General features: G+C 30.4%; 1 protein-coding gene across 2 annotated transcripts in view; it reads left to right on the forward strand.

Moving 5' to 3' along the window:
* Positions 1 to 794: 794 nt before the first annotated feature.
* Positions 795 to 13,881, forward strand: part of prd1 (pleckstrin homology domain-containing protein pruning defect 1) — a 70,264-nt gene continuing 57,177 nt past the window's right edge. The window contains exons 1-6 of one of the 2 annotated variants that reach the window (XM_035355234.2): positions 795 to 1,047; positions 4,021 to 4,124; positions 5,597 to 5,831; positions 11,197 to 11,259; positions 11,347 to 11,430; positions 12,751 to 13,754. In XM_035355234.2, the coding sequence (XP_035211125.1) occupies positions 940 to 1,047; positions 4,021 to 4,124; positions 5,597 to 5,831; positions 11,197 to 11,259; positions 11,347 to 11,430; positions 12,751 to 13,754 (1,598 nt within the window). In that variant the 5' untranslated portion in view covers positions 795 to 939. The remainder of the gene's footprint in view (positions 1,048 to 4,020; positions 4,125 to 5,596; positions 5,832 to 11,196; positions 11,260 to 11,346; positions 11,431 to 12,750; positions 13,755 to 13,881) is intronic. The other variant, XM_035355233.2, reaches the window with a different exon arrangement.

Raw genomic sequence — 13,881 nt, forward strand, 5'->3', positions numbered from 1 at the left:
CCTTCGTGGAAGGCAACAGTGGCCACCTATTTGGTGCTTCTATAATGAAATGGTCACCACTTCCGGCCCTTGTAATAACGCAAGGCTATTAAATAAATCTCCAGGCCAGTTTTTTTTTAAAGTTGGCCATAAAGGAACAAACTTGCTATTGGTAGTAGTACAAAAGGTGATGTTTAATTCAATTTTAACCGCAGGTTGTTCTTGACTCAATGTCAACTCGAGAAACAATTTTATTTTAGATAAATGATTTTAAACATTATCGATTTTCATTTTCCGTACCTGAGACGAAAATTCCAATGATACATAAAAATATTTTATGGGATTGCATTTTGGATTATAAAACTTCTGTATAATTAATTTTACTCAAACTCGATTTCTGTTTTGCACATTTACAAGATTGTCTCAGCTTCTCATTATAGGAATGAAAAGGAGTAGAAATGTTTAAATGAAATTTAATGCTGTATTAATACTGACTGTATTAGGAAAACTCATAGGGTACTGTCAAGGAGGTTAGAATACATTTGTCCTGTTTTTTGTCTTAGTCTATTCAAACAGTCTTCTAGAACACCTGCTTTCAACGGATTTAGATATCACATTTGTTATCTGTTTGTGTTATATGAGCCCTCATGTAATAGTCATATACAACTGTCTTTCTACTTAGGTTTGTTATTTCTCGTCTTTGGAATACAGTTTGTACATCTTGACACTCGAGAATACGATCTGTGTGTATGTAGGCGAAAAGTTATCGTTTTTTTTTTGGTTGACAAATTAACGTCATAACTTCAACTACTACTATACACAACATTCTGCATACTGAAATTTTCTTCCAATAGTTGTTAATCGTCGGCCAGTTGCTTATTCTTTCATCTTATATGCTATTGCGTTCCGTTTCTTTCAAAATGATTATATTAGTGTTTACTTAAAAGTGTATTATTTTCTATGACAATGGTATCCACTATACCAGTGGCAGGTACAGTGTCTATTTTTAATACGCACGAAGATTCGAAGGATCAGATATTGTTTACACTTCAAATAGCAGTAAAACAGGTCAGTAATGCAGAATATGCAGTGTTGTTATTGTTTGTAAACAATTCACTGATGTAACTGGAATACAGTTATTAAATGTGGGTGCTTTCATATTTATCTCTTCAGAAATTAAGCGCGTATATAATGAGTTTACTCTAAACATGTTACATTATTGGATTATTTTATTTGTTCTTTTTGTCTGTTAAAGCGTTCTTTCTTATTACGGCAAAAATAAACTGTAAATAAAAATTACCTATCAATATGATTATATAAAAACTTTTATTTGTAATTAAAGCTTAAAATCTCAGTTTCTTGACGAGTGTCTAGAAATGAATCCGTAATTTTTTTACTCGGTTGTGTCTCATCAAAATTTGTATTTTCCTTCGTTCATTCCTTATATGGTATAGTAAATATTAGTTGTAAATTGGAGAGGGAATGTTTATAATATTGACCTTTTATTCTTGTATGCTGCATGTGTTGTATGTTTTGCTGTCTACTTGTTTATGATTGTTGCTGGGAGAATAATATGAAACATGATAAATTTATATGTATAACATATTAAAATTCATTTTGGTTGATCTTTACAATATGGTAACTGGTAGTTTGGCGACATTTTGGAGGCGATAAAGGTTACTACCTGGGACTTTGGTAATAATGTGAGCAGTACTCAGTTCCGATTACGCATTATTTTGTGTGAGGGAAATGAGAGATCATGGGATATGTCATGTGATATTAATGGACAAATTACGGTTCTTTAATCGGAAAAGGGGGGAAATCCGGAAAAAATCTGGAAATTTTGTATTTGACTTTATTCTGTGTTGTGTGAAACAGTGTTCGTGAATTTTTGGATCCCATGGCTGTAACTAAAGTGAATTCGAAATGGGTATTTATGTATATATTAATTTAATGTATGTGCTCATTTATATTTTAAGTAGTGTTTTTGAATTTAATTATATTTTAATTAAATGATAAGTAGTGTTTTTGAATTTAATTATATTTTAATTAAATGATAGTTATTTTGTGAATTTTATGTTTGTAGGAATTTGGTATACGTTTTAGTTGAAGTAAACGTACATGGAAATAATTTAAATATCTTACACTAAGTATTTGTAATGGTTGCGGTATGAATTCGTTGGTGACGTGTATAATGTAATAGATGATTTAGAGGTAAAAGTTTTTGGATATTTTATTTATTTTATATGTGGAAATGTTCATATTTGGAAAGGGTAAATACTTTTTCGCGATCAGGTAATTTCATATATGTTCTTTTTACCGGGTTTAAAGATTGAGAAAATTGTCATGTATTTTCGTGAAATTTTTCTAATTTATGAGAAAAAAGCAGTGTACATGGATATAGTGAAGAGTGTGCGCAATGCCATTTTTGTGCAATTCTGGGATTTTTTTTAAGTAAAAATAAGTCGGCATGTACATGGTTTATGTGTATGTGTTATTTTGAAAAACGCGTAAGGAGTATGGTATTGTGCACTCTTTCCCAATTTTGCAGTGAATATTTGTCATGATTAAGCAGTTTTGTTAGATAAAATTTCTAGCATAAGTGTAATTCGGCTAGTAGATTGTTGGAAGAAGTGTTCAGTAGATAAAAAGAAAAGAAACATGTCTTTACTTCGTGAAGACAAAATGGCGGCGGGAAAAAAAAATAGAGGGTTGCTGTAGGAGAGTTGGTCGCCAAAAAAACGCCAAGTTACCATAATGTAAAGATCAACCTTTTTTATTTTAATTTTTAATTTTTATTAAAAAATAATATATAAAACTGTAACATGAAAATAAAAATTATAAATATGTATGTCTGTACATATGAAATAATAGAATTAGGGATTTATTTTTCTTTATTTCATAATTTTTTCTTAAAGGACATTTTGTATTGTACAAAAGAGTGTAAATGATTGCTGAAAAATATTTTAAAATGAATTTATCACCAGAAGTCTGTAAGTTTAATAAATACTGCAGACAATAAACATTTGAATTCTGTATTAGGACAAACCCAGAACAAAATATTGTCATTAGTTTTTTCTAGAACACTGAAGAATATCTGTTGTAAAAGATTGGAAATAATATAAAATCATTATATATTGTAATCTTAAGAACCCACAATTGTTATTAAATTTTTAGCTGAGTAAAGAACTCCCAAGAAAACTTTGTGTGAAGAGTGCATTTTTTTTAATTGATAGAGAAACAATCTACAGTGGTTTTGATACAAAAAAAGGTGACTGTTGTACTGTGCTGTCATAAAGTTGTTACATTCAAGCTGCAAATTTTTAAAGTAGTAGTATTGTTTTATTTATATCATTATAAATTTTTAATAGCAAATTGTTTTATTTATATCATTATGAATTTTTAATAGCAAATTAATTGTTTTATTTATATCATTATGAATTTTTAATAGCAAATTAATTGTTATAACATTAGTATTAATTTTTTAATTTAAACTCTTAGTAGGATATAAGGTTAATCTTCGGATTATGGTAACTTGGCGAAAATTTGGCGACCAACCCTACTACAGCAACCTGCTAGTTTGTTTTTGGACGCCATTTTGTTTTCACGAAGTAAAGGCATTTTTTTTTTTATTCAACATTTTTTTTCAACAATCTGCTAGCCGAATTATACTTATGCTAGAACTTTCATGGAACAAAAGTGCTTAATCATGACGAAGATTAGGTGCGAAATTGGGAGAAAGTGCAGAATCGCCCACTGCTTGCCGCGTTTTTAAGAATTGCACATACACGGTATCCATGTACACGTTGATCTATTTTCACTTAAAAAAACATCCCAGAATTGTACAAAAATGGCGTTACGCACACTCTTGACTTTATCCACGTACACTGCTAAAGTCCTAGCTAGTAACCTTTATCGCCTTACCAATATGTCGCCAAACTACCTGTTACCATATTCTAAAGATTAGCCGAATATAATGTTATTATTTAGTTGATGCTTCTAATTTTGTCGAGAAGAATTTACAGAAGCATTACTTTATAGATTCAGCATTACAGTTGTCTTCAAAATCAAGACGATGGACTTTCAGCTGATGTGAAGGAAGTAAAACAACTTTGTGAAAGTCTTGATAAAGCACTTCTACATGGGTAAGTTTTTGAATTTCATAATTTAAGTACAAAATACAGCAAAACAAAGAAAGAAAAGCTGTCTATAAAATAACATTTACTTACCCTGATTAAGTGCTGGTGACTGTTGTTTGTCATGCAGTTAGCATTAGGCCCTGTCCAATTCCACTTTTGAACTTTTGATGTGTATTTTTGTTTCTCTTTATATCTGTGAAGCTGAAAATTGATTTCTGTAATTTTTTAATATGGTTAAGAAATTCTCAGAAGTTGCTGCATAACAAGCAGAAAGTACCTTGTACTAGTGTGCTGTGTATGCAATGAGTATTGCATAGGTAACTTATTACTGACTGACTAAATTTTTCCTTTTCTTTTTTACTAATAAAGGTATATGCTTATACAGTAACTTAAAGAAACAGTTTTGTGGTTTTGTATTAGGGATTATAGGAAATAAATGAAAATCTGCGAAGTTAAAATAGGGTACTTTTCCGTTTTGCCGGCGCAAGCGATAAAGTCGCCAATAATGGTACAACCGATGTCAAACGGAATATTCTGGCTGGTAACCTTTTACGCCTCATTTTCAAAACAAGTCGCAGCTTTTTCTAATCAGATTGATTGGTTCTTTCAATACTGGCATATAATTACATAGAATTTTTATCAGATAGTTCAGTTTTATGTCTAAGGCCATTTTCGGTAATTAAGTCAATTAGGATGCAATCACAGCTCTTACCCGAGCCGAAAATATAGAAAAGGGAATTCAAGGGTTAAATTCGTCAATTCTAATGAGAATGCATTAGTGAAGTAAAGCACTGCAGTTTTACATAATTTCTGAGTAAGCTATTCGTACGCATTGAAATATTTCTTGCATTTAAACTTGTGTTCCAAATTAAGATTTAACTTGAAATTAATGTAGATAATTACTGAGAGCATTAGATTTTTGTAGAGTAGTTTACGTGAGATGAGATCGCTTGGGGTCACGTGATATGAACCGGCGAATTAGGATGTTGAACCATGAAAGCATAGTAAATTCTTAAATTGAACGCATAGTAAATTCTTAAATTAATGTCTTTTTACAAATTTATTGTCTTTATTTATTGTCTTTTTATAAAGTTTTAAGCGATATTAAAATGTTTATGCCTTCAAAAAAAAAAAAAAAAAAATCTTAGAACTAAAATTTTTTTAATATTTTTTATGTGTATACTGTATGTTGTCGCCAATAAAGTCTGCTTGGCGAGATTTGCGCCGGCGAAATGGAAAAGTACCTAAAATAGTTTTAACATAAAGTATTTTAGTACCTGAACATAGAATCATACTTAAATTACATAAGAAAGAAACTTCACTAATTTTTGGTCAGGTTAGTTTTATATGGCTAAAGCATTGTCTGTTTTTAGTCGTACCTCGATAATGAGCTATATTTGTTATTTTTAAAAATTTGTATATAAATTTAATTTCTGTATTTTTTTTTTTTTTTTTTTTAATGCTTTGAATCTTTTCAGGTTAAAATATTTTGACAAAGGCTACTGGGCTTTTGTAAAAGAATTTACGCACAGTAACAATGTAAAGTTCCTAGAAAAGCTAGAGAATGTGGATACTGATGTTCAGTGTGGAAGAGCCTGGTTAAGTCTTGCTTTGAACGAAGCAAGTTTGGAGAGTTATTTTCGTTCATTTACACAAAACTTGCGTGTTGTCAAAAAGCACTATGAATCTCTAGCATTATTATGTGATGAACAGGTAATCAGTAAAAAAATTATTGGTTATGCTTTATTTTAATAACCTCTCATTAACTGTTTGGTAACTTATCCATGTAAACATTGTCAAGTCTATGAAACAAAAGCTTTACTGCAGTGTTGGATATTTTTTGCGAGATCATATTATATTTATAAAAAGTATCTGTTCAAGATTCACCTTGTCAACTCTGAAATCTGGCATAGAGTTAATATGCCGTATCTTGCAGTAAATAGCCATTTCTTTTGCAGCAACCCAATATCTACTATTTTCTACTCTGTTCACTAAACAACTAAAACAAGCATATATCCAAATTTTAATCATTCATTCATTTTATATTGAGCTCAACACTGGATTTGATAACGACTTTTTTAAAGAAATGATTTAAATTTTCTTTGTCTGAATTTATAACATATCAAGAGAGGCTCTGCCCACAAGTGAGAATTTAATTGTGATATTAAGTGTGGTTTTATTCCTTTTCTTTATATTTGCATCACGATAGCTGTGAAATATAAAAAGCTGTAATGTGATATATCTAGCTCTCTCTCTTTCTATGTAAAACCATGAAACTTCTCTATTCAGACAGTGAATATTTTATTAACAATTGTGTTGCCATATAAAAATATTTCGCTTGTGCTGTTAAGTTATATAGTATATAATTTGAAATATATGAAAATATCAGGTAGTTAGGAATAATTCTTCACCTTCTAATGCTACTTTATTTATTTATTTCTTCTGTTGCAGAAGCATTTTTTAAAAATTTTATAGTATAATTATAAAAACATATATATATGCTAAAAATACAGAAGTATGAATATTAATAATCATAAGTGTTTTTCCCAAAGCTCCAAATTAGAATTTAACCAATAGAAAAATTAAAAAAAGTTTATAGGAGCAAAATATAACAGTCATACAGTTAAAAATATGAAAACATTCGTAAGTAATAAATGGTAAAATGATCACGTGACATGAGAGACCTCGGTAACTTCGAGTGAGTACCGTATACGTTCATGTAATATCCGCACTCATGTAATGTCCATACCCCAAATTTACAGAAAAAATTTGTGTAAAAAAAATGTGATCCGTACAATGTCTGTACCCCAAAAACTAAAGAATTTCTTACTTTAAAATATATTTTCTTAATATCGCCTCTTTTCCCTTCAGTCAATAACATTAGTCAATAAACATCTTTAATGATAGAATATGCATTTGTTTTGTCTTTGGTAGGTGCCAGGAGGGAAAGCAAAGACTTTCCTTGCATTCTAGTGCAGCTGTTATTCAGTCATAACATCGGTGCCAGCAATCCACTGGGCAGACATGATAATAAATAAAGGCAGTCCAAACAAGTTTTCACCTCACTGGCTTCTAAGAAATACTGTTTTGTAATGAAATTACTTTCTCCTCCTTTCTCCTTGGAGTATTTGCACATCACTTTTCTCAGAATACACTTTTTAGATCCTGGAGGGTCAGGGAAGGCATTTGCATTTATAATTTGGTGTCCTAAGGCATCCCACACAGCCTCATTTGGGTTAAATTGGATGATTAAGCTAGCCAGTCCATTTGAATAGTATCTTCTGTTTTCAGGTATTCCGACAACAGAGGTGTTTGATGTATACTGTCATTATTATCTATAAGTAAAAGGTCGGGGTGAACAGCATCCATAAATTGCCTTACATGAGGTTCCAAGACCTTGCTGACATATCCATGACTGATTACAAAAGCTACATGAAAGCTATATAGGTGTTTGTATTAATTCAGTTTCAAACCATGGAAATGTTTCCATGAACGTTGAAAGGCAAGCTATGTGTTCTTATCCCCTATGGATCAGAAATATATCTAGGTTTCTAGATTCACAATTCAGGCTATATCTGGATTTGTCTGTAAACAGCAGATGGTCTCATTCCTTTTAGCTGCACTGAGCATGATTATGACATTTCCTTAAACAAGTCTTTTTCTTAATATGTTTATCTTCCTATTGTTTCCTATACTTTTCACTACACACAAGCATAGAGAATATCAAAAATGCTTCTAATCTTATCACATGGACAGGCATTTATAGAAAGGAATTTTTCTATTAATAAAAAAATGAAAACTGACAATTTAAAAGATTCATCTTGTATGTCTCAATGCATCATCAGTGGCATAGCAAAGTTGGGGCAAAGGAAGGCATGTGTCCCCGGGCGCAGCATTCATGGGCTGCCAAATTGATGTTGCAAAATTTTAGAATGAAATATTTTTCATTCTTGGCATACAGAAGGGGGTTGCAAAATCTTCATTTGTACCTGGGCGCTGAAAACCCCAGCTACATATTCGTGCATCATACACATGGCTGGCACTATACATTTTCCCACCTGATTCAATATCTGTAGATCCTAAATTCGAAAATTTTGCCATTTCTAAATTTTGTTCGTTGGTGTATCACTAAATTCTAAAACTTCTACTATGCTGGCTCTATAACCATCCCTTAGCATATATCATTTCATATTTATTCCAAATGTTCACATTACTAAAGAAATAAAATTAGCACCTTTTCCTATACAATCCACGTGCATTTAGTTTTTTAGAATAAGTAGATCCAAAAATTCTAAAATGAAGAGAAAACATCATGAAGAAAGAAACCAAATGCATAAAGAGAAAGAAAATTATTCTTCAAAGATATGTACAGTTATTATTATGTAAATTAAGCAGTCGTTTATAATTTCAGCCTTTGCTATAATTTTCTCTTTCCGTTTCCTCACCAGAATGAAAATCACTTAGACAGTTTTTTTAAACTAAGGTTTGGGAGCTGTAAGACAGAATTTGTTTCTGGCCTTCTCTTGCACCCTGCATTAGTTCCTATGAGCTCTGGTAATTTGTAATTATTTGTGTTTGCATTATCGCTGCCGATATTTGAATTTGTTAGGCGATAACTACGTTATTATGAGCTGAATTGCTTATGACGTGTTACTGAGCCAGCTTATATTAAAATTAAATTGTGTGGTCTTTGACTATTTGTCCACATTTGTAGTTTGAATTTGACTGTTTCTGTTTAATTAGATCACCATTAAGCTGTAGCTGATTTTGTTAGCATAAGAACATGCCTTTATGTTCTAAGGTCTATTTAAATAGGAGGTAGGTTTTTTTTTTAAACCTTTATCTGACTTTGTAGTTATTTTTAGACATAGTGATAATTTGCTTCATCTCTATCAGGGGTTTTTGACTATTTAACTCTTACCAGATCAAGTAAAACCTCATAGGTACTTTGTCGAGAGATTGCCATGTTAGGAGACAAAACACGCAGAAACTAGTGGGAATATTGGATTGCATATTGAAACAAATTTCTAATAGTTAGAAAAGATGCTTGAAGCGAAGGAAATTACAATAAATTAGCCAAAATGTCTGGAAAGGCTTGAAATTAAAAAGATGCATGAATATTTTGTTCTGTTGGTACAATATGTAAATGTTTTGTAGCTTTTAATGTGTAGTTATCGTAATATAATTTAAGAATCAGTGCCATAAATAATGTGTATTTTAAAATGCGACATGTTAATTATTTGCTATTTTAATAGTGCTTTTTAACAAATATTTTTAAAAAATAAATTTAATAGTGGCCATGTAAATCTGTGATGACTAAGGTTATTTGTAACGAGATAATTTAATTACTTGTAACTATCTGGTCACCCTTTAAAGTTATGTTTGCATATCAAAGTGAGTTATTACCTTTTATTAATCTTTACCATGGTCACAAGATACAGCACAAAAGTGTAAAAACTAACATGAAACTTAATTCTTTGCATCTAGTGAGATTTAAATTAATACAAAAGAGCGTATCACCTCTGGTGATTTAGTGGCTTTTTGGAACCTTAAAATATATTAACTGGGTTACAGCCCCAGGAACTCTACACGAAGTTATGACTGCGTCAGACAAGCAGAGCACAACTAACTTTCAAAACTTGCCAACCGTGCCTACATAAGGCTTTCAGGTTTATTCTGATCAGTAGGCCTCTCTCTAGGTAAGCAGCAGTGGTAGCAACAGCCAGTCTTCTGTAACGAATCATGCTGATTCTGACTTTGTTTCTCATTTTAACCTATGCCATTTGACATAAAATCTATCTGTTATTTACTAAATCTCTAAACTGAGCAAGTACATGACAAAATGAGACATAAAAGGAAAAAAAATCAACATAAAGCTAACTGTTAGTAAAACATTTAAAATGTCACTAATCGTCTTTCAAATATGACCAATTATTATAAGGGCAAAATACTTAATGCTACCTGATAAATTTTATAAAGTTTATTTTATACTCAAATTTGCCTTATAATTATGTTTATTAAATTATGTTTAATAATAATGTATTCTACTTGTGGATCTGTTTTATTCTTAAGATGGTATCACAAAAGTGATGTTCAGGCATAGCTGATATTTTTAATTGAATTTATTCAGTTCAGATTTGTTGATGAGCCCTTAATTTTTTTCAGTAATGGTCCTTAAAAGTATTTAATTTTCATGTGCAGAAATCTGTATGAACCCTGCTAAATCCAGCTTTCATGCAGTCAGTTTATGGTTTCTTTGAGCCAAAAAAGACAGAAAACATGTCTTCAGATGCAGTTATTGTTTTTATCATCTTTGACTAGGCTGTCTAGTAACTGATTTACTGGTTTAAAAAGTGGTTTCAAGTTCTTAACTCTTTGAAGAAACTTTTTTAATAAGAGGAAACTTCAAATCGTTGGATGATCTCCATTTGCAGTTGCTTCCACCCTTTCTGAGTATACTAGTATTCCACCACTTTTGCTCTTCACTTAAATGTGATTTTTGAGTCATAACTAATGAATATTGATCACTTTCAGAAACCATTTTAACTTTAAATAAAACTATGCATTCAAATTTCAACATACATCCATTGCACAATCCATTGTTTGTCACTTAATTTGCATGTTTCATTCTAATCTTTGCACAGCAGTCCAAATTTGCATTCACCTTACAGGTATTAAACATAAATAATTACATTGGTGGGTACTGAGTGAAAAGTTTTGTGTGAGTATATTAATTTAAATAGTTCTTTAGTTTTTGTCAACAATGTATAAACATGTGATTTCTTTGCTAAAAAAAAGTTCAGATAAAAAAAGTTACAGCAAAAAGCCAATGCCAGTTGTAAAATATATCACATATTGTAAACTATATCACACATTTGCAATATTTTTAAATCTGTAGAATTATAAATTATGTACATTGTGCTTCCCAGAATTGAAATGTACATTCTGTAGTTTACATCTATGTTACTTAGTTGTTTGAACCAAATATTTAATTATCATGTATGTAATAAATTTCAAATAAAACAAAAATGTAAAAAATTCTGATCTCTGTGATTGAATATAGAATAACTTTTTTTAGAGAATGCAGTTAGTTTTAATGCTGATGGCTGGATTGGAATATGTACCGATTAACATCAATGTAGTAAGTGCAACAAATATAAATACTCTATGATACTTTTAGCAGACTGCTGTTTGAAAATAAGTATTTAAAATATTTAACCTTTTTCAGGGGAAAATTAGTTATGGAACTGGTGTATCTTTCTTTGAAAACCAGCCAAATTTTCAAAATTCTGATATCTATGGATATTATAAAGTAAGTTTAAAAATTTCTTAATACATCAATTTATCATAGCACAGTAAAAGGATTACAGAGAATTTTCCTTGTAAGAAATATCTGAAATAATGAATATGAATGAAAGGTTTTTGTTGTTTTTTGATACTGTTGGTTAGCATGTGTTTTTAAAATAGAATTTTTAAATCATTAAACAAATATAAAAATCTGAAAGCTTTCAGATTTTACATTATGCCCGAGGGGGGTGTTTTTTAACATTTTGTATGTTACCTTTATTTATTAAATATCATGTTCTTCACCCTTGAACCATAAATTTCAGTTCAATAGCAATATCGCAAAATAATTTTAAAATAAGTATATCATTAGAATTTCTGATATACAGTCTCGCACACTGGAGATAAAAATGTATTTTCTCTACAACGTCACCATTGCTGCCCTTGAAATCCTTAAGTTTGTTAATCAAAAATTCATTAAAGCATTAAAAAATATGAAATCGATAATGAAACAAATTCCAAATTTGGGCTTCCAGATGCCCATATTTGGGTGGAAATGAATGTTATTCAAAATTTGCTGGCTCTAGGTACTGTTGTTTTATCACAATGCAAAAAACATACATACATTTAAGCAGATTCTTCATTATTTAATTTCTTTAAGTATAATACAGGCCTCTAATATTTTGTGGCAACAATTTGAAAAGTGATTCAACGTTTATAGTGAATCAACACAAAATGCCAAAATGAAATTAATAGCCCTTCTGGGCTTTAAAAAAAAAAAAAAAAAAAACCTTTATTTAACCCTTTTTTTAATTACTTACCATCTACATTAATCTAAAGGAACCTTAGATTAATGTAGATTTTTTATGCACCTTGTAAAGAGGGATCCATGCTAAATTGCCCTTGAAATTGATAGAGTTTATCCAAAATCAGTGCCAATCTAAGATAGCTATTTTTACTTAATATAAAATTGTTTTATATTGACATAATCAGTACAAGATTTTATACCTATATATAATTCTACATTTTTGCTTTTCCTATTGCACAATTATACTTGTTATCTAATGAGTGTTATGTATGCTGTTTTCTTTTTGGTGTCAAATGTTAAGTTTTTAAATAAAGATTAGAAATTTAAGGTTATAAAGTGTAAATATGCATTTTTTAAATATTTGTGTAAAATTTTTAATATGCATTTTAAAAATGAGTTTTTTTAAAACTCTTTTAATTTCTTAAACACTTTTATAAAATTTAAGTCTTTGGGCAATTCATTTTTTCTAGTGTTATTTTTTTATGCATGTTTATTTTTCCCTTTTATTTAGTGTAATTTTTTCCCCCATTTCCTTTTAAGAATTCACCTAACAAGGTACCTAAAAATAGTTTTCCAAGTGACGATACAGAACTTGCTGCATATGACAGTGCTGTTGAAGTAACGACAGATTTTGTAGCTTCAGGTGATGCAAGTCCAGAAAATCAAAAGTCAACTTTTGATATAGAAAATTCATTGCACAAACAAAATTCTGGTTTTGTAGAGAGTATTGCATGTCAAAACTTACCACAACAGGATTTAGAAAGAATTTCTCACTATATTAACATTGACACCAAAAATGAAACTAAAGTGACTGAAGATTTAGAAGTTATTCGCACAAAAGTGGTGAGGAGAGCAAAGAGGTCATGTCAAAAGTCATTTTCGGACAATGATAAAAGTGAGAATTCATTAACTAATCCAACAGGTAATGAAAAGAAAAGTCATTCATTACAAGAATATGATAATTCTCTCGATCATCGTTTGAGTAAAGCTACAAATGATTCAGGCCTTTGTCTTGAAACGCCATGCACATCTGATAGTGAGTCAAATGATTTTGCTGATGAAGCTGGAACTTCAGATGTTTGTCATTCAACATCTTTTAATGTTGGGGAATTTCATCCTGATTTGAATGTTACATTTTCCATTCCATTAAGAAATGAAATTGAACTTCATGAAATATCTACTCAAATGGCAGAGAACAGTAAACCTTCACTTGAAGAGAGAGGAATCCCAGAAGGTCAAGAGGATCCTATTAAAAACACATGCAAAATTCAAAATGTATCAAATCGTTTGCCCCTGCAGGTTGGTGACGATGGAGCGGAGGATAATGCAGAAGAGGAGGAAGAGGAAGAGATATCAATTTATGATATGTCTAAAATATCATATTTTACTCCGACTCCAAGTTCACCAAAAATTATTGACATTTCCAATGATGCCGAAGAAAAGCCTTGCCCAGGTACTTGTAAAGGAAATTCAGAAACTAAAGATATTGTTTTAGATGAAATCGAGAAGTTAGCTAAAGAGAAGCCTGAGGATTTAGATATAAAGTAAGAAGAGAGATTTATATTCTTTAAATTATTAAATTTCTTATATTTTTAAATTAAAGTCACTTGTGTAATTACTAATACAGTACAAAGTCTTTAATCTGGACGTCTGTAATCCGGAATGATCTAT

Source organism: Stegodyphus dumicola, chromosome 7 (genome assembly GCF_044657685.1).
Source record: "Stegodyphus dumicola isolate Sdum_Otavi_A_Nest chromosome 7, ASM4465768v1".
Taxonomy (NCBI): domain Eukaryota; kingdom Metazoa; phylum Arthropoda; class Arachnida; order Araneae; family Eresidae; genus Stegodyphus; species Stegodyphus dumicola.